The 21028-nt window shown below is 46.4% G+C and overlaps 1 protein-coding gene across 1 annotated transcript; it reads left to right on the top strand.

Annotated features, from left to right (window-relative positions):
* Positions 1-6362: 6362 nt before the first annotated feature.
* Positions 6363-9224, top strand: SLC25A5 (solute carrier family 25 member 5). The gene is made up of 4 exons (XM_060001884.2): positions 6363-6487; positions 7522-8008; positions 8240-8380; positions 8775-9224. Exons 1-4 carry the CDS (start codon positions 6377-6379, stop codon positions 8930-8932), a joined length of 897 nt encoding a protein of 298 aa, XP_059857867.1. The 5' UTR covers positions 6363-6376; the 3' UTR covers positions 8933-9224.
* Positions 9225-21028: the final 11804 nt, after the last annotated feature.

Raw genomic sequence — 21028 nt, 5'->3', positions numbered from 1 at the left:
AGTTCCCCGACCAGAGATTGAACCCAGGACCTCGGCAGTGAGAGCACTGGAGTCCTAACCACTAGACCGCCAGGGAATTTCCCTCAATGATTACACTGCAAACACAAGTGTGATGTTACAGGCTTCCACACTGCAAATGCAAGCCCAGTCTAAAAAGTGAGTGATTTTTCTGGGGTATCTCTTAGAGTCTCAAATCCTCCTTAAATGGTCTCTGATATGGTTACCAGATTATAAGTAGGGTCCTTACCTGGGATAGAGAACTGGCTTACCACCCTACTTAAGCAGGGATGGAGTGATTTGTTCATTAAAACTCAGAGTTAGTCAACCTAAGTTAGTATTTTTCTTTTTTTAAGATATATATTTATAGGGCTTTTAAAAAAATTAATTAATTTTATTTTTGACTGCGTTGGGTCTTCGTTGCTGTGCGTGGGCTTTCTCTAGTTGTGGTGAGCGGGGCTACTCTTCATTGTGGTGCGCGAGTTTCTCATTGCAGTAGCTTCTCTTGTTGCAGAGCACGGGCTCTAGGCGCGTGGGCTTCAGTAGTTGTGGCACGTGGGCTTAGTTGCTCTGTGGCATGTGGGATCTTCCTGGACCAGGGCTCGGACCCGTGTCCCCTGCATTGGCAGGCGGATTCTTAACCACTGCGCCACCAGGGAAGCCCAGTATTTTTCTTAGTATTAATAAAATCTAACATGTATTGAATGCTTACTATGTATTAGACTGTTTATGCATATATTATCTCATTTAATTGTCCCTATAGTCCTTCAAGGTACAGGTACCATTATCGTTCCCATTTTATACCTGAAGTCATGGAAGTCTGGAGGGGTTAAGCAACTTACCCAAGGCCTGACAGCAAGTGGCAGAGCCAGTATCTGAACTCTAGCAGTTTGGCTGCAGAGCCCACCCTCTTGACCACTAGGCCAAATTACCTCTCTCTTACTTTGTCCCAGATTCCCAAACTCAGAAGCTCAATCCATTCAATCTTATAGACACAAAGGAATAGAGCCACAGAATCTTAGAATTAGACGGGTGCAAAACTCTCTTCCCAGCCAACATAGCAATCTCGTCTACAGTGTCCCTAACAAGTGGCCATTTTACCCCAACTCTTAACATTTCCAGTGACAAGAAGTTCCCCACATCGTAAAGCAACCCATTCCACCTTTAAGTCGCTCTTTTGTTTGTTTTGGTTTGGTTTTTTGCCACACCATGCGGCTTGCGGGATCTTGGTTCCCCAACCAGGGATTGAGCCCAGGGCCCCAGCAGAGAAAGCACAGAGTCCTAACCACTGGACCACCAGGGAATTCCCAAGCAGCTCGTATTTTAGAAAGTTATTTCTTGTTCAGCTGAAGTCTACCTTTATGACACTTCTACCAGCTGGTGTTGATTCCATATAGAATGTCTTTTTCTCTTCCACCTGACAGCCCTTCAATTATCAAAACAGTCATGATGGCCCTCCTTCACCCAAAGCTCTTTCCCAGTTAAATCTCTCTCATTCATTCAGCCATTTCTCATATGACATGATTTGCAGGTACTTCACTTTCCTGACTGCATTCTTTGAATATGTTCCAGTTTGTTAACGTCCTCTTAAACATGGTATCCAGAAGTAAGCACAAAGCTCTATGGGCAGAGAATGGATTTGAGGACACGGGGAGGGGGAAGGGTAAGCTGGGACGAAGTGAGAGAGTAGCATTGACATATATACACTACCCAATGTAAAATAGCTAGCTAGTGGGAAGCAGCTACACAGCACAGGGAGATCAGCTTGGTGCTTTGTGACCACCTAGAGGGGTGGGATAGGGAGGGTGGGAGGGAGACGCAAGAGGGAGGAGATATGGGGATATATGTATATGTATAGCTGATTCACTTTGTTATAAAGCAGAAACTAACACACCATTGTAAAGCAATTATACTCCAATAAAGATGTTTAAAAATATATATACAATAAAATAAAATGGATAACCAACAAGGACCTACTGTATAGCACAAGGAAGTCTGCTCAATATTCTGTAACAACAACCTAACTGGGAAAAAATTTGAAAAAGAATAGATACATGTATATATATAACTGAATCACTTTGTTGTACACTTGAAACTAACACAACATTGTTAATCAACTGTACTCCAATATAAAATAAAAAGTTAAAAAATTAAAACTTGGGGGCTTCCCTGGTGGCGCAGTGGTTGGGAGTCTGCCTGCCGATGCAGGGGACGCGGGTTCGTGCCTCGGTCTGGGAGGATCCCACATGCCGCGGAGCGGCTGGGCCCGTGAGCCATGGCCGCTGAGCCTGCGCGTCCGGAGCCTGTGCTCCGCAACGGGAGAGGCCACAGCGGTGAGAGGCCCGCGTACCGCAAAAAAAAAAAAAAAAATTAAAACTTGGGGGAAAAAAAAAAGCTCTATGGGTGGACCAGCAGAGGCCCAAATGGGACTAAAAGTCCCCTGATCTGTTGATGACCATCATCCTGACCCAACTTAAGACTCATTAGCATTTTCTGGCGTTGCCAACTCACAGTCAAGTAAGACCCTCAGTTCTTTTTCACACATGCTCTAGCTCCTTATCCTTAAATGTCCTGCACTAAATAGAGCATTAGAAACCTTTATTGTGGTCCTTTCCATTTTATAAGCCTGTGTTTATGCTGGACTTTAGCCCTTCTGACTCAGTTCCTAGAGGTTTGTGATACTCTTTGGTCTTTGTCCTTGGAAGCCTAGCCCTCACTGTGTCATCTATATATGTACTTTCAAAATCTGAGCTCATCAGAGGATAACCTGGAAGGGCATTTAATTGATTAGATATATCTCCCTTTTTAATTTCTCATTGGAATTTTTCCAAATTGTACAGGTCTGAATTTTACCTTGGGAATCTCTCACCCTCCTGAGCTATCTTTCTGTTTGGAACTTGGCCACGAGATCATATTTATCTTTTCTCTGATCCTTCTGAAGTCTGACACACACACTCCACAGGTTACTTAACCTATCTGACTATGCCGAGCATTCTTTGGTTTGACAGATCCAGACCAGTCAGTCTTGGTCAGTTTCACTCAGATTCTTGTCACTTTTACTTTGCTAACCAGATCTTCCTTATTTATTATCAGGATTAAGCCTAGTTTGGCAAGTTACCTCATTGCTTCTTCAGTGTTCTGAGAACTGTAATTATCAGCAAGAGAGTAAAGAATTTATCCAGTGTGTTGCTATCAGAATAATGAAACCTACAGCAGATATTCAGATGGTTTGTCCCTGATCAACATTTCTAGTCTAGGTGATGGCTTTATGAAGTACTATTCATAGCTTTTATCTATCTAGGCAATCTCTAGATATGCTTCCATAATGACAATCACTTTCATCTCTCCCTTTCATTTTCATGGAATGCTTTTCACCCTCCCACCAATGAATTGTTCTCCTTCTATATGGTATCTCTCTGAACCAGGTTTACCCTTCCTTTTCCTGATGCCAGTCAGAAGTCCCATTCCATCAAGTTTGAACAATACCTATCAAATTGTGTTTTCTTGCTTGTATTGACATTTTACATTCACTTTATTACCCATACTCTGGGTGTGTTAGTACACAGATAACTGAGGCCTTAAGTATCATTTCTGATCCTCTTCCTTGTTTTTTCTGAGAGTTACTAGGCACTGCCTTAGCTTTAGTTTCTCTTTCTTAATTATACATGTATTCTACACAACTTCCAGAACACAATAGTTACTAACACAGAGCTCCCACTATGTCTCACTGGAGGCATTTGTTTTTGATGAATTGACTAGCCATATATCATTATCAACATCATTATCATTGACATTAGTCTCTGTTTTCCTGGACTTTTGCTACTGGTTTCTTTATTTTTTTTTCCTTTTTTTTTTCTTTTGACGTTTTCATTTTTTTAACTTTCAGAAATAAAAATGTTGCCCCCAAAAAACCAGTATAAAGAATTTCCATGTATCCTTCACTCAGCTGCTCCAAATGTTAACATCTTACATAACTACTATAACTAAAAGTACTATTGGTAGACTATTATTAACTAATATACAGATATGTATCCAAATTTCAATAGTACCATCAATGTCCTTTTTCTGGTCCAGGATCCAATCCAGGATCACACATTGCATTAACCTGTCATTCTCCTTAGGCTCCTTTAATCTGTGACAGTTCCTCAGTCTTTGTCTTTCATGACCTTGACACTTTTGAGAACATCTGACTCCTTGAGGTACCCCTGGTCATTGGCAACCAGGAGAGCTCCAGCTCACAGTAGATTTAGCAAAATACCGAGTCATGACATGGACTCGCTTTTAAATGTATTTCATCTTCAGTAAAACTATACTTAAGCACCCAAAGACTGAAAAGGGACAAGTTCTATGTAGTTATTTGATCATCTTTTTGTGGAGAGAGAGAAATCTAACAGAACAATAAATGTGGAGATGCTTGAAACAGTAAAAGAGCTTTGGACTAGAATATGGTAGGGACATCATGCTCAAAGGGTAGCAGATGTGGCCAATGAAAGGTAGAAAAAGGTACATAAGTGATGGTAAGGTGGGTCAGAGTAATTAATATTTGAATAAAAATGCATTCATCAGAATGTCAAGAGTTCAGACTAGAAAGGTTTTGAACTGTATTTTGAAATGCATTCTAAAACCCACCTCCCTCTAAACAAAATGCTCCAGAGACTTTTTGTTTTAGCTGTTCATTCTCTCACCAGTAGAGGTAGAGGATTGGCTACCGCTTTCAGAGAACACACTCTGTCACTGAAATTGCACAGCAAGGTCATTTCTGTATCCAGCTGCATTTCTATTATAATCAGCTAACAAGAGCCTAGCGGCCTCTCGAGAATACAGGTCAAAGATAGCCCCCAGGATCAACAAAGCTGGAGTGAAAATTTCACTTCTTTGAAAACTTGCTGTGTGTGCTCAACACTTCGGATTGCTGGGGTTCTTGGGAAGACTAAGGAATTGCAAAGTATACTTAGAGGAAGGACCTGACATTCCTGGAGGAATCCTAGAATTGGGTCCTTTAACGGGCAGATCTGGAGAAGGTGGGAGAGGGCAAGAAAGTAAAGTGAGGGGTATGCCACCTATGTTTTCAGTCTGCTGGGTACCTAGGGCTCAGCTGCAGTTGGAGTTTTCAACAGTTATCCTTACTTTTATAAACATGGTTGTGATTACTTACATAGGATTTGTGATGACACTCTCAGCTCCTGTTCTGAATCTGAGGGAGTGTACTCAAGCTAACAAGTAAGTTTTCAAGGACATGTGTGGCAAATGCTCCCCCAGTGCAGAGATTAAGGGACTCAGTAAGCACTTGTCCCTTGACACAATGGGTGTCAATCTAGTTCTATTGATTCCTCTAAACTTTTCTGGAGTTCAGGAATCTACTCAATTCAAGAGCACGTTACCTGGGGTCCAGGCACCCAGATACCAGTCTAATTCACACAACCTCTTAACCTTAACGGTACAACCTCCATCTTTGGCTTCTGGCTAAAATAATTTCCCCACCCACTCCCGAGTTCTTTGGACTCTCCTCTGCCAATTCCCGGCAAGATCTCTGTTAAACTGCATTTGCAAATCGGGGTCTGGGGCACGCTGACGGTGTCCCAGCTCTGCTGTTCCCCAGTTTCCTCTAGCGTCACCCGTCAAGCTCCAGGGCAGTGCTAGGTCTAGGGTGAGGACAGTGAGGCACTTGCCTTGGTACCAAATGTAAGCGGGCGCTAAACAACTCAGTAATCAAGACGAATGATTATTTTAATGCACTATTTTAAAATATCAAAAGGAATACAAAAATCCATGATGAACAACGTTTCGAAATTTATAATAAAGACAGGCTCCCATCTTGCACTTGTAGGGTCCTGCCTCACTTGCCTCACCCTCATTCCAGCCCTGGGGCTCCAAGTAAACTTTATTTACAAAAACAGGCGACCGGCCAGAGCGCCATACTTTGTCTACACGAATCTTTCTTTAAAATATTGCATTAAATATTATTTATCTTGACTACCAAGTTTGGGAGGGGGGTGTTTGTTCTTTGGAGTCCCCTTAAATATCGCGCCTCACCCTTGACCAGGCACGTCGTGACCTCCCCTCCCTCCGCGCCCCCAGGCCTCCCCCAGGGTCCCGCGTCCGGGCCGGGTACTCTCTGGGGCCGCCCCTTCCTCGGGCCGGGTCAGGCGCTGCGGGCGAACCGGGTAGACGCGGAGGGCGGCCGGTGCCCGACTCCATGGCTCCTCCCTCCGCGCGCTGAGCCACTCAGCGGCCCCGGCACCCGCCCCCGACGCCGGCCGCCCGGGCGCCGGCCTCCCCTATATAAATCGGCCATTTGCTTCGCTCCGCCCCAGAGCCTCGGAGTCCAAGCCGGTTTCTTACTGTTCCCGCAGTCGCCCGCCTCCTCTTTCCTTCCAACATGACAGATGCCGCCGTGTCCTTCGCCAAGGACTTCCTGGCAGGTGGAGTGGCCGCGGCCATCTCCAAGACCGCCGTAGCGCCCATCGAGCGGGTCAAGCTGCTGCTGCAGGTACGTCCCGGAATCGGAGAGCCCGACCAGGAAGTGGGGGGAGGGGGTCGCGCGGGAAGCGGTGCCCCAGGGCCTGGGGAGAACGAACCCTCTGGACCAGTCCAGGGAAGTGGCAGCGTGGGAGCAGGGGTGGCCGCAGGGTCGGACCAAAAGGCAGACTTGAGGGAGATGCTTTAGTGATCTGAAGTTCAGGATCTAGGAAAGGGTCAGGGGCGGAGGGTCGGGGGAGGAAGCCCAGGGCCTGGGCATCCCGGAGGCAGCGAATTCGGATGGGACAGCCCGGGGGTGACTGGCTCCCGGGCCTTGAGGTCAAGGGCTAAGCCTGAAAGCCGGCACTGAAAAGAGGGACACCTGCCCTTACCGAAGACCTCAAGGTCGCGGCAAGGAGATAGCAGCCCCGTGGAGGCCGTGCGGCCGGTGGAGCTGCCTCACAGCCGGCCGCCGCGCTCTGACCTAGCCGGGCCGGAAGCCGGCGCAGGGAAGCGCGTGTCCCTTCTGCGTCCTCCCCCGCGCAGCCGCCGGCGCGTCCCCGCGGCCTGGCGTTCTGCGCGGCGCGCTCTCCCGCTCCGGCTCTAGAGGGCGCGCCTGCACGGGCGTAGGGGTGGTGGCCCACGGGTCACCTCCAGGAGAGGAGGGGGGCCAGAGCGGGAGGGAAGCCGCTCCGGGGACCCTGAGGCGTAGGCCACGGTCACCAAGGTGATTGCGCCCGACGTGGGCCTCGCCCTGATGCTTCTGAACCTGGGTCTGAGGTAATGACTTTTCTCCGAGGCTTAAAGGTCACGGGTCCGCTTGAGGGTGCCTCCTCCCCATCCAAAGGGATGGAGGCTTAATGCTTCTAAGGGTGCAGATCACCTCTTCCACCTGTGACAGCGTCAGAGGTTTGGGGGGCGTCCAGCCTGTGTGACATAGAAGACTAGATTTGGGGAAAGTGGGAGCCAGCTAACCTTTAAGGGTGTCTATTGAGATAATATATTCTCGCTTTTCCCTTCTCCATGGTTATAACTCTCCCTGTTGGCCTTCTCCTTATCTGTCAGGTGCAGCATGCCAGCAAGCAAATCACTGCAGATAAGCAATACAAGGGCATCATAGACTGCGTGGTTCGTATCCCCAAGGAGCAGGGAGTCCTGTCCTTCTGGCGTGGTAACCTGGCCAATGTCATCAGATACTTCCCCACCCAGGCTCTCAACTTTGCCTTCAAAGATAAATACAAGCAGATCTTCCTGGGTGGTGTGGACAAGAGGACCCAGTTTTGGCGCTACTTCGCAGGGAATCTGGCATCAGGTGGCGCCGCCGGGGCCACATCGTTGTGTTTTGTGTACCCTCTTGACTTTGCCCGTACTCGTCTAGCAGCCGACGTGGGCAAAGCTGGAGCTGAAAGGGAATTCAGAGGCCTTGGTGACTGCCTGGTTAAGATCTACAAATCTGACGGGATTAAGGGCCTGTACCAAGGCTTTAACGTGTCTGTGCAGGGTATTATCATCTACCGAGCTGCCTACTTCGGTATCTATGACACTGCGAAGGGTAAGTTTGCTGTGTGCTTCAAAACTGTGTTCTCGTGAGATCATTTATAAGATCGTTGTGCCATCCTAATTTTCCAGGAGCCAGAGATTTCTTTGTAATTGCCGATGGAAGCCACGGTCACCCAGTACAGCCCTTTGTGTACAGATGAGATGTTGGGGATGAGGGGATGTGGCAGACAACAAGTCAGGAGGACTCTGCTTTCTGGTCAAAGTGTCTCTTTTCTATCCTCAGGAATGCTTCCAGATCCCAAGAATACGCATATCTTCATCAGCTGGATGATCGCACAGTCCGTCACAGCGGTTGCTGGGTTGACTTCCTATCCGTTTGACACAGTGCGTCGCCGCATGATGATGCAGTCAGGGCGCAAAGGAAGTAAGTTCCGCTTGAGCAGAAGACGAAGATGTGGGCATGGAGCATGGGCACAAACTAGCCGTGCCTGTCTTTGAAAATGGCAGTCTGTTGAGATCGCAGATGGGGTTGGTTGGTCTGTGTCTACTGCACAGTTGCCTTTGAGTGGGCCCTTTGGGTGCTTATGCCCAAGGGGCATCCATGGTATTAGAGGTTAAGACCAGTGGGTAGTCTACATATCCCTGTGGTTCTCTAGTCACCAGATTAAGATTTCAGTGTTGCCCACACTAATGTGTCAGTGTTGGATCTTTAAAAACTGACATTAGCTCTTAGAGGTGGGGCCCTGGTTTAGTCTAGTTAAACCTAAGGATATTTCATCAGCCTCAGGTCACCAGCTCCTTGTCTTTGTCCTTTGCAGCGGATATCATGTACACAGGCACACTTGACTGCTGGAGGAAGATTGCTCGTGATGAAGGAGCCAAAGCCTTTTTCAAGGGCGCGTGGTCCAATGTCCTCAGAGGCATGGGTGGTGCTTTTGTGCTTGTCTTGTATGATGAAATCAAGAAGTTCACATAAGTTATTTCCTAGTTTTTCTTCTTCTGTGAACAGGCATGTTGTATTATGTAACATATCTTGAGCATTCCTGACAGACTGTCGGCTGTCTATTTATCAATGGCAACTATTTACCGGTTGAAAATGGGAAGCAATAATATATACCTGACCAGTTTTCTCTTAAAGCCATTTCCATGACGATGATGGGACACAATTATGTTTTTTATTTTAGTCACTCCTGATGAAATAACAAATTTGAAGAAATAAAAAATACCTGAAATATAATTTTGTTTGTGGTTTATTTTCATGTAAAAGTACATTTTATAATTCAGTAAGTGCTGTGTTTGAGTAAAATGCTACCTGTTTAATAAATGCTACAGTATCTCCTGAGGTGAAGCGCTTTCTTCTACTTAGCGAAGAATAGCTCGGTCATGTGACCCATCAGCATTCCCAATACATTAGCAAAGTGAAATTCAGACCCAAAGCATCCAAAAAACCGTTGGTCCATTGCCCGTGGACAGTCATAGCTGATGAGCTTTCTCTAAAAAGTACTATGTACCCACCTTTCCTATCTTGTGGTTATTAATCAAGAAATATAAGCTGAACTGTTCACTTTAGAATGGTGGTTCTATGAATTTCACCTCATTTCAACAGAAGTATTGTAAAATATAAGGTGGTAACAGCTAGCAACTTTTGTCCAGTTGCCTTCCCTCATCTATCTTCACCTGTCTCAAGTCATTTTAATTTAATCCTGTTCAAGCAGAGGATTAGAGCTGGCACAGTTACCCGGTGCTGAGATGGCAGTGCTGTTAACGATTATGGAGAGAGCTGCCACGACCTCAAAACTCATTTTACAAAGAGAAAAGGGAGCATCTGCATCTTGCCTAACATGAAAATAAGCCTAGTCGATGGAGGACATTTGTTTTTTTTGGATAAACCCTTACTTGGGATCCACGTGAGAGTGTCTGCAATTTCTGTAGCTCTTGATAAGGCCTCAGAAATCCAGTGGATCTTACCTGTAACACGAGATTTGTATGAAGAATAAAGCACCGTGGCTGTCAAGCCACAACATTTCAAAGTAGAAAGTGATAGGATCGGTGGTCCATGTGCACAGGTAAAACATTCCTGAGGAACATCTCGCACGCTGGCATGTTTAAGTGCCACTCACAGACGGGGTCTGCATCACAGGCGTTGGTGCCCAGGGGATCGTAGAGTTTGTTATGTGTCCCCCGGCCAAGCACCTTAATTGTAGTATAGGTTAGTTGTTGCGAACTCTTCACAATGTATACATATCGAATCGTCAAGTTGTATACCTTAAATATATAGTGTTTACGTGTAAAAGGTGTGGTAATAAAGTTGTTAGAAAAACCCAGGACTCTACTGGCATCAGGCCTGGATTCTGCCACTTGCTCTGCTGTTGGGTAAGTTATTTAATTTCTCTCAGCCCCAGTTTTCCTCATCTATAAAATGAGAATAATAATGCCTGCCTCCGAGGGTTGTTTCAAGGATTAAAGAATTTATGCAAAGCATAATTTATGCAAAGCATAATTTATGCAAAGCATCTACATAATAAACACTGTAAATGGTAACTGTGATAATCATTACGAGACAGTTAAGATTTCAGGGACTCCAGAATCGGAAGTACCTGGATTTGAATCCTGGCTCTGCTGCTTATTTAACTGTATGGCCTTGGGCGAGTCACTTATCCTGGGTCTCAGTTTCCTCATCTGTAAAGTGGGGATTTAATAGTGCTAGCCATATTTCCTAGGGGTGTTGGGAGTGAGGGTTAAGTAACGTAAAGCGTGTAGAGCAATCAATATGGCGCCCGGCATCTAGTAAGCACTCATGTGACTTTTTCATAATCAGACATCCATTTTGTTGAATGAAGATATGCCCAAGCAGAGAACTACTTAAAAATGAATTCAAATCCACTTTTCTTTCTCTGCGACAGCCTACACGTACTATTTTTTGCAGAATTTATATAAAATAAACTTCAGCTTAGGTCTTTTTCAGAGAATTTGTTCCTGAAAGGGGATAAGAGGCTCTCCACTTAGGGCTGCAAACCACAATACAAGAGAACCCAAGCCCCCTTTATGGTTATTACAATAGATGTGGACTCACTGAGCTGGCAGCTATTAAAATAAACCTAGGACCGAGCATTAATGATCAGAAAGAAAGAAGTGGCGCTTCCTACAATTGGGTGGCTGACAGATGAGGTGTTTTTTTTCCTCTCTTTCTATTCTTGTTGTTCAATGATTTTTGAAATTTAATTTAAAGACAAAGTGGTTTTAATCTCTCCAAGCTGTGCAGGATAGTGCTATAGAATTCATTATGTCCATTATGCTCATGCGAACATTGATGGTACACAATCTTAGCAACCCCCTAATTTATGCCGTTGTTTTGTTACTATTCAAAGCCTAACAGCATCCGTGAAGCCTGATTCCAGGTGAGAGAGCCAGAATACAGGTCAGCTCGCACACAGCCGTGCTCCCCATTCCAGGGGCCACTCCGCCCAGTCACTGAAGGCAGTGTGCTCCGGGTGCTCCAACCGCTGGAGAAAGAAACCAGGGGTGTCTCCCCACAGGGGCAGTTGTCGTGGATGGTAAGTCATTTAAGCCATTATTTTTGTATTAAAAGAGATGCGGATATGTTAGAGAGTCTATTGCACAATTTGAATGTGTTTTAAAGGGGCAAAGAGAGTTCTTGTGTATAGAGGACCATTTCTGGCACTGCCCTCAGACCCCAGGGGGAAACCTTTCAGCCTTCTCTGCCATTATGGACACTTCAGTAGAAAAAATCTTAAAGTATTGCTGTACCGGATGCTAGGTTTTCAAGCGTCCGTGTTCCTGTGGTAAATTGCATTTCTCCTGTGAAGTTTGTGAGCATAGTATTTCTAATTTGTTTTTTAGGTTTTCAACACAGTATCTGTACATGGTCATCAAAGTTGAACAGTAAAAAAAAGATATAAAATGAAAAGCAAACATTTCCCTGTCCTCCCTCTCCCATCCCTAATCCCCCTCTTCAAAAGTAACCATTATGAACAGTTTCTTGTCTATCCATCCAAAAAAAAATGTAATGCATCTTGTTGTAAGAGTAGCTGATTTGTTTTTATCTGAATCATATTCTGACTGCTTGGATTCAAAATGGCATGATTCGTTTAGACCGGTGTCAGACTGTGGGCATCAGGACTCACAGACGCTGTCAGAGGCAGGAGGGTAGGGAAAGGGTAGCTTCTGGACTCTGAGCAAGGATTTCTAAGTGTGACCCTTTATTAAAACCTTAAAAGGAAGCCAGTACTTTCCTTTGCGCTTTTAGCTTTGGTCGCTGAGTGACCCGGGGGCAAGTCACTTTTCACATCACAACCTTAATTTCTCCTCTAAAGTCCTTCCAGTTTAGATGTTCTCTGGGTCCATCATTTTTACATAAAGCAGAATCTGAGAAAGGACTGGGATTAGGTGATTGAATCCTTCCAGAGAACATTTTAAAATATCTAACACAGTCGTTAAGTGCATAGTCTCTGACTCAGAACAGTCATTTGCAGACTGTGTGGGTGGGTTGGCGTTGGCAAATAAAATTACGAATGTAAAGATTTACATTAATTTCAGGACCAAGAAGCTGAGAAACAAAATTACAGCTCAGAGTTTGGGTCAAAGGTGGTCTGATTTACCTCAAAATAATTAACTTCGGTCTTTTCAGAGCCTCATTTTATTATGTGTAATGTGCACTTCGGTATGCAGGTGGACATTTATTGGAACAACAAATATTGGATGCTACAATTTCTGGACACACACAAAAATGCCTTGCGGTCCACTCAAAATGTTTGGAGGAGCTTGCCCATCATTTCAGCCATTTGCTTTAAGTGCAGGTGAACAAGTTCAGATGCATGGTGTTCTTCTTAGCCAAAGGCTTAAAAGAGCCTTTGGTATCCCGGCAACAAATATAAACAATGTTCAAGTGACAGACTGGGCAGTATTTTCACTGTTCCCTCTTCGGAGACACAACTGAGTGACATGAAAAGAGTATTAATCCATGGTTTTTCCATGACTGTCAGTCGAAGAGGGGTCTCATTTTGATGGTGAGCGTCCATCCTGGGATTTCATTTCCTTGTGTGACTTTTGTAATGCAGGGAGGAAATTTAGCACTGTTGAGATTTAAGGGAACTTGTGGGATCTAATCTCCCAACATGTTTCACCGTCTCTAATGTTTTCACTCCCACAGCGGAGATAGTTGTGGCCATAAAGACATAACCAGGGCAAAGTCTGTGCTAGACCACTCTTGACAGATCAACTTCCGAGGGCCTCGTGTTTGGGAGTGAAAAGGGCAAGTCTTCCGTCTAAACGAGCTTCCAATGCCCTGCTGGGTGAGGAGCAAATGTACTCTCTCATGGCAGAGAGAGACATGCCGCGAACCTAACGATGCTTCAGCCTCGGAGCCGCCCCCTCGCACGGGCCCCTTTCCCGCCCTGGGAGGCACCGTGGCAATATATTCATTTGGCCATCTGGTTTTGTAAAATGTTCAAAAGATATGTTTGTGTTTTTTAAAAGAGGGCACCCAGATTATATATAACTATATAAACTGATATCCCCACAAAACCTGCATCTACTCCTGCTGATGGAACTGGAATAGATAAAGGAATTTGGAGGCAGCCCTGAGCATCAGGCAGAGGCGTCACCCAGGTCTGGGACTTCCTTGTCACCTGGGCTCCCCACTGCTCCCCATCTTCCCACTCAGGACTCGCTCATGAGACTCTTTTGGACTAGAGGTCTCATTTTCAAATACCAAACTTTCTCACTTGACAGCTGTGCAATTTTTTTTTTTTTTTTGGCCTTACCACTCAGCATGCAGGATCTTAGTTCCCCGACCAGGGATCGAACCCGTGCCCCCTGCAGTAGAAGCACAGACTCCTAACCACTGGACTTCCAGGGACTTCCCGACAGCTATCCAATTTTTACTTAACTGCTTTGTGCCTCAGTTTCCCCATCTGCCATTCGTGGATAACAACAGTACCTACCTCATAGGAATAGTGTGAAGATTAGCAAGGTTAATATGTGTAAAGTTCTTAGAACAATGTGGGCACCCGCTTTACACAGTTTTGCTATTATTATGACTGTTATTGTTTTATTGGAATTCTTTAAATGATTTTTGTTTCATTCATGGGAGACTGATGTAATGGATTTATCCCTGACCTACAGATTTCTGAAACAGTCTCAAGAAAATGCCACATGTCCTATAGACAGTGAATCACACACACACACACACACACACACGAACAAAGCAAAGGTTGTAAAGAAAGAAAAGGACACTTGGAGTGGACTGAGTAGAAACGTGGTTATAGTGGTAATCCTGAACTCTAAGTTAGAGCACTTATTTTACAACACTGACTATTCAAGGGAGCAAAGGCCAAAAATAAATCCATCCTGCCTCATACCCAGACCCCACTGCCCTGCTGGCCCAGGGGCACTATGGGATCACCGGGGTTCCCTTTGCTCTTGTAGTATTTCAAGGAATCCATGAGGTCCCGGCCTGATTACCCAAGTCTATGATGTGACTCCCTAGGGAAAGAAGCTGCTGGGGAGAGGCAACACACCAAGACCTTTGGAAGCAAAAGGTATCCTTTCACTTTTGCAATTAAGTTCAGGAATCAGGAGTCCCTTTGTTACAAAAATTGAGCCTTGTAGTGGGCTTACCCTAGAAGTGAAGGTCAGGGGGTAAAAGTGCTTGCACTTCTGGGTAAAAGCATGCTGTTTGCCAATTAGGATTTAAAAGCTGCGAGTTTGGCCATTGAAATTGTAATCCCACTTCAGCTCCATGTTTCTCTGTCTGTCTTGGGTCACATCACACCTCATCATGGGTTAGTGCCTCATTTTGTCCGCCAGGAAGATTGGGAATCAACTTTTCTTGTTTGGGTTACAATACCATTTGGTTTCTTTTTTAAAAAATTTGTATTGAAATGTAGTTGATTTACAATGTTCTGTTAGTTTCAGGTGTACAGTAAACTGATTCAGTTATACACACACACATATATAAATATTTTTACAGAATCAGATACAATATCATTTCTTAAGTCTTCTACCGAGGACTGTGGCCCTTTTCAGAACTTCTAGATCTAGACGTATTGGATTGTTAAGCCTGCTTCTGCTGATTAAACAATCGATACAACCAAATACCATGATTTCTCTAAAACTACAGAATCAGGATCATAGCTAATTATTTTGACCTCCTATATGCTAATGTTGTGCCAAGCACTTTGCATGAATTAACTCTCCTGGCCCTCTCAGCAGCCCTGAGAGGTAGGTATTGTTATTAGCTCCATTTTACAGCTGATGAAACTGAGGCTTAAAGAGGTGAGGTAACTACTCTGAGCTGTCCTTGACTTTCAAAGAGAACTTCAAGGCTATCCTGTCCAACTACTTATTTTCAGTCATGAAATATATTAAAATATGAAAGCTGGCTAGTTTCAACAACAGACAAAATCCACCTGACAAATATTCAATTAAATAGAAATTGTAATAACCAAAGCACTGTTTACAGAGTTCATTTTTAGAGTATGGGTTATTTACTCTTCCAGCCAATTTAACAATTATTGTTTAAGAATAATTACTTGAACCTAAAGCTACATTTGATTTTATTCAAGTTTCCCAAGCTTTTCAGGACAGACCCTCCTTTTAAATTTATTTATTTTATTTATTTCATTTTTGGCTGTGTTGGGTCTTCGTTGCTGTGCACGGGCTTTCTCTAGTTGCGGCGAGCGGGGGCTACTCTTTGTGGGGTGCGCGGGCTGCTCTTGTTGCGGAGCACAGGCTCTAGGCGCGCAGGCTTTAGTAGTTGTTGCACACGGGCTCAGTAGTTGTGGCACATAAGCTCAGTGGTTGTGGCTCATGGGCTTAGTCGCTCCATGGCACGTGGGATCTTCCCGGATCAGGGCTCAAACCCATGTCGCCTGCACTGGCAGGCGGATTCTTAACCACTGCGCCACCAGAGAAGCCCCCAGACCCTCCTTTTAAAAGGAGGCACTGAGCAAGCGCCCGTCTAATGTTATTTGCCTGAGGCTGGGGTTATTGGGTTATTGAGCCATTGGGTAAGGCCCAACCTAACACAACCACATGACCACGTGGTGTTTGGCGCCCCCTCACCTCCTGCCAGGGTTAGGGGTTGGGAGGGGGCGTCTCAGCAAAATGCTGACACCCGGGCGTTGGTCTATTTTAGCTGATTGCACCAGCTATGGAGAGACAATAACTTGTGCCTCTTGTCCTGCTACTTCCACTCATGCTCCAAAGTCCCAAACCAAGCTGCTTGCCATTCCCTCACCAGGCATTCACGTTCATATTTCTGAGCTTTGCTGTACTATTATGTGGACTACAGAAAAACGCTCAACCTAAAAGTCGTGAGTTATGTTTTATTCGGGGACCTTACTGAGGACTGCACCCGGGGAGACTGCCTGTCAGACAGCTTAGAGAGCTCTGAGGAGCTGTTCCAAAGAGGCGAGGGAGGGGCCAGGATATATAGGAGTTTTTGCAGGAAAAAAAAATGTGGTTGAACATCAAAAGATTACTGCTAATTACAAAAACAGGCACCTCAGGTTAATGATTTTAGCACTTTTCTGTGTATGTGAAGATGCAAGAGTCTGGGCTCATTGAAATCATTCCTTAGATATGCATCTTAACTATCTGTAGCCAGTATCCGTTTTTCTCCTTTCTGAATTCCCCTCAGGGCGCGCCGTGTTGGGCTGGGGGTGCAGCTGCAGTGGCCCCTGGCCTGATGGTGGGCAACATTCTTTGTTTACTGAAATGGCAGGCGGTTTTGTCCGCAGTTACCCGCCCTCTGCCCCGCCCCACCTGCCCTTCCCTACCTCTCTGTCAAGGCACGGTCCTTCAGGACCCAGTTGCCATCACGCCTTTTTCTGCAAGCCTTCCCAGACTCCACTAGCCAGTGGTCGCTGCCCTTTCCTTTGAACTGCTAAAGTAGTCTATTTATGTCAGCTCCATGAGCCAAGGAATTTTGTCTGTTCAATTCATGGTTGTACCCCCAGTGCCTAGAACAGTGCCCGGCACGTAGTAGTTGTTCAAGAAATTATTAAGCAAATGAATTATAATGTTTGTGTCATTGTATGATGACTAAGTATTTACTTGTCTGTCTCCATTAGGGGCTATGTCTCGTTCCTCTTTACATTCCTAACATGGAGCAGAGAACTTAACACATAGCGGATGTGTGGTAAATGTCCATTGGAGGGAGAAATGAATGAGAGGATGAATGAATGAACATGTAAACTGTGCTCCCTCAGGAGTGAATACTGGCTGGATCCAGCATCTTGTTCCCTGGGAACGACTCTGCAGTAATAAATTGCACAGGGCCTTCTTGATTGGCATCTATTGTTTGCCCAGCTCCTGGCCTTGGAGGGAGGCTCTGGATATAGCAGGGGTTTGGAAATCACTGGGTTCCCACACTGCTGCTATATTGTCCATGCTAGAGCCACGGTCTTAGAAACTCCCCTCCCCAAATCTGTGTGAAAAATAGGTACGACTCCACAGCAAGTCCTCCTAGCAACCTGTGGACATAATGCTGCCTATTCAATCACGAACCCCAAACACGGATCCCTCCATATAGTAAGTGCTTGATGAGTATCTGGTTGTGATGGTGACAATGCTGAACACTGACTGTCACACAAGATGACTCAGGCCACTGCAAGGGGAGAGGAATAGGCATGTTACTGGGGCACCTGAGGACGCTGCCATCAGAGCTGTACCGACTGCACACCCACGTGACTTATTAGGGCTGATTAGGCCAGACATACTCCTGTGCCTGGGCCTGATGTTCCCAGCCTCTAAGACAGACCCAGCCACAGAAAGCCGATGAGAACCCTAGAGTGAATGTGACCCTCTTTGATCTGCTCTGAAGGCAAGTGGGTTTGCTCTCTCTTGAAGGTGGGTGGGAAGCCCCCAGGGATTTGCTCTGTTACTGCTCACCCATTGTCATTTCTAGAGCTTTTTATTGTGGGCCAGACACTCTTCTAATTGTGTATGGATTCTGTCATTTAATCCTTTCAGCTGCTTTATGATGCAGGTGCTATGATTACCATTTTCCAGTTGTGGATAACTGAGGCAAGCCATATATATATATATATATATATATATATATATATATATATATATATATATATATATATATATAGCACCTGCAGCTGAAAACCCTTAAAGCAGAGCCCCCCCCCCCCGCCCCACTTAAGAGAGGACCAGGAAGCACTGCAGGATTATGTGGTTCCTGGAAAATGACCAGGGACATCCGATGAAGGAGAGTGGTCTGCAGCATCAGGAGAGGCCTTGGTGTAGTGGTTAGAAGATGGCTCTGCCTCTTTCCAGCTGTGAGGCCAGGCGGTGGACAAGGTCCTGAGTTCTCACTGCTTCAGCTTGCTCAGCTGTAAAATGGGGTCAAAAAGAGCACTGTAGTGCGGATTAAATGAGTCAGTACTTGCGAGGCGCATGGAACAGAGCTTGGCACAGAGTACGTGCTTAAGTGTTAAATGACGGCCGGGCTCTCTGGAGACCGCCAGCCTCGTCCCTTGAGGTGCTGGTTTTTTCAAGGGAAACGTTGTAGGGGGCGCTCTCGGCATGTTAGCTACGATAGTCTTTGCTGCGGACGGGGAGTGGGGGAGGAGTAGCAGAGGGAGATGTCCCCTCCCGCCACGGGGGCGACTGAAAGCAGCTACCTAGGAGAGAGGAGGGCCGGGCACACCCTGAGGGGAAAACGCAGCTGCTGTGGGCATGATGGCGACTGAAAGCCGCTGGAAGCGCAAGGCTGGATGAGAGATACGGGCTAGGAGACCCGCCGCGCAGCCGCCGCCGTCGCCGCCGCCAATGGCAAACTCGCCTCGCCGGGCTCAGCCGCCTCCTCGCAGCTGCCTGCAGAGGGCGCGCTGCTTCTCTGCTCGGCCCGGCGCTGCTGCCCGGCGGCTGCGAGTGCGGCGCCCTAAACGCAGGCAGCTCTCCAACCATCTCGGGCCAACCCACCTCCTCCAAGAAGCCTGCCCTGACCACTTCGACCACAGTCTTCCTCCCCTTATCCCCTAAAGCATCATCCGCGCTTGCATAATTTAGAACTCGGATATGTGATGGCTGGTTCGCTGTCGGATGTATTGGGAAGTTTTGGCTTCACAACATACCATACCTTGTATTTCTACCCCGCACCACACGCGGCCCCTGGCGCACCGGTAGCCACATAGCGAGTGCCCAGCGAACACTTGACTCGCCTCTACGAGGTCCCGCTGTAATGACTCCCCAGGGAGACTCTCGGGGTCCCTGATGTCTGCCAACAGAGCCCAGGGTTGGCAGAAGGGGCGCCTAGCGGGATGCCTGCATGGCCTCCCTTGACACCTGAGCCTTCACGAACCGGGTGGGACTGATATAGCCCACCTCCAGAGGCAGTGCCTTGTGCAGAGGAAACCTGTCTGCAGGGAAGCCCACGGATATGGAAACATTTGCCAAGCCCGGGCTTCAGGGCAGAGTCCTGTGCTGGGCACCCAGGACACAGAGATATAAACAAGGTCCTTGCCCTCATGGGAGGCAGCGTGGAAAAATGGAAACGAGATGGAGAGTCAGAAAATTCCCACATGCTAGCTGCGTGACCTTGGGCACATCGTGTCGCCTCTCTGAGTCTCAGTGTCTTCATACGTATCTCTAAGAGGGTCTGGAGTGGGGTGGAGTAGGGGTGATCAACATCTACTGTAGCCCGACCTATAATTTTTCCACTTTCATGAGGAGAATATATTTATTTACTGAGAAATTTATATTATATTTTTAAGTCAAAACAATTAAGTGGAAGTGGTAGCGTTTTGTGACAATCAAATGATAAAATATTTATGAAAGCTTTTCGTTAAATCGAAGAGGCTCCACAAAGGTTCATCACTTTTTCCACTGCTAAAAATACATAGTAGGCACTCGGGTAAATGCTTCTTGAGGAGGATGAAAATGTTTCCCAGGTGATGAGGTGAACAGTTAACTCAAGGTTACAAGATCCATACATAAACATGGAAGTTAAGGATACAAGAAGGTCTGGCATGTGCCAAGTGACTTGTCCAGACACTTGAGTTATCCAGATGGTAAGTGTCGAATGAATGACTCCAGAAATCACTGTGGGTAGATGGTCAGGGGAGGCTCCACCACGGGCACAAGTCTCGGGATCAGCCTTGAGGACTGGATTGGATTTTGGTAAAGAAACAGAGGGAAGACCATCTAGGCAGAGGAATGGTCTGTAAAGGTGCGAGGCAGGAAGGAATGAGTGGTTGGAAACTGCCAGTGCCAGCAGGTAGTTTTTTGCTATCGTATCCAGTCCTTGGCGTGTAGTAGGCTCTCAATAAGTATTTGTGGAGGGGAGGAAGGAAGGGAGGGGGGAGGGAGGGAGGAGAGAAAGGGAGGGAGGGAGATGAATTAATTTGGCCAAGTTGAGACCAAAGCTTCCCATGAATCACGAGTCAGGACAAGCAGACGAACGGAAACTAGAGGGACACAGAGTTGTCTAACATCCCTGAGACTCATTTTCCCTTCTGATGATAATACTCACCTCGCAGGACTGTCCTGAAGATTCAATGACAGGATGTGTATAAAGTACCCGCGGCAACCCCCAGGGACACTCGGTAGCCATTGTGATCACAGCCCTGAGGCTGGAGCAGATTTCGGAGGACTGCTTTGTGCACAATAGTCCATCAGTCAGTATTTTTGGCTGAGAGGAAGGTTGGGGACTTGGAACTTTTTCCCTGTAGGCAGCGGGAACCTCATATGCAAGGTGGGGTGAGGTGTGGGCTGCAGGGCAGGAAGGGAGGAGGTGCAGGTGCGAGGCTGCTGTAACTCGGAGAGGATTAGGACAGGCTAGGGCGGTGGCAGTGGAAATGGAAAGAAAGGGATGATAGGAAGAGGAGAAGCAAGGGGACTTGTTATTTTTGAAAGGAGACTGCCTGGAAATGGCTGCAAACTAAACGGGGAAACAGGGACTTCCCTGGTGGCGCAGTGGTTAAGAATCCACCTGCCAATGCAGGGGACACGGGTTCGAGCCCTGGTGCAGGAAGATCCCACATGCCGCGGAGCAACTAAGCCCATGTGCCACAACTACTGAGCCTGCGCTCTAGAGCAC

The sequence above is a fragment of the Delphinus delphis genome, chromosome X, assembly GCF_949987515.2.
Source record: "Delphinus delphis chromosome X, mDelDel1.2, whole genome shotgun sequence".
Lineage (NCBI taxonomy): Eukaryota > Metazoa > Chordata > Mammalia > Artiodactyla > Delphinidae > Delphinus > Delphinus delphis.
This window is presented reverse-complemented; position numbering and strand designations above follow the sequence as displayed.

Bases quoted from the DNA above. Each gene is read 5' to 3' on its own strand.
- SLC25A5 (XM_060001884.2), top strand. From the start codon at position 6,377: ATGACAGATGCCGCCGTGTCCTTCGCCAAGGACTTCCTGGCAGGTGGA. The intron at 6,488-7,521 runs GTACGTCCCGGA...CTTATCTGTCAG, and splicing joins GGGTCAAGCTGCTGCTGCAG to GTGCAGCATGCCAGCAAGCA. The intron at 8,381-8,774 runs GTAAGTTCCGCT...TGTCCTTTGCAG, and splicing joins GCAGTCAGGGCGCAAAGGAA to CGGATATCATGTACACAGGC.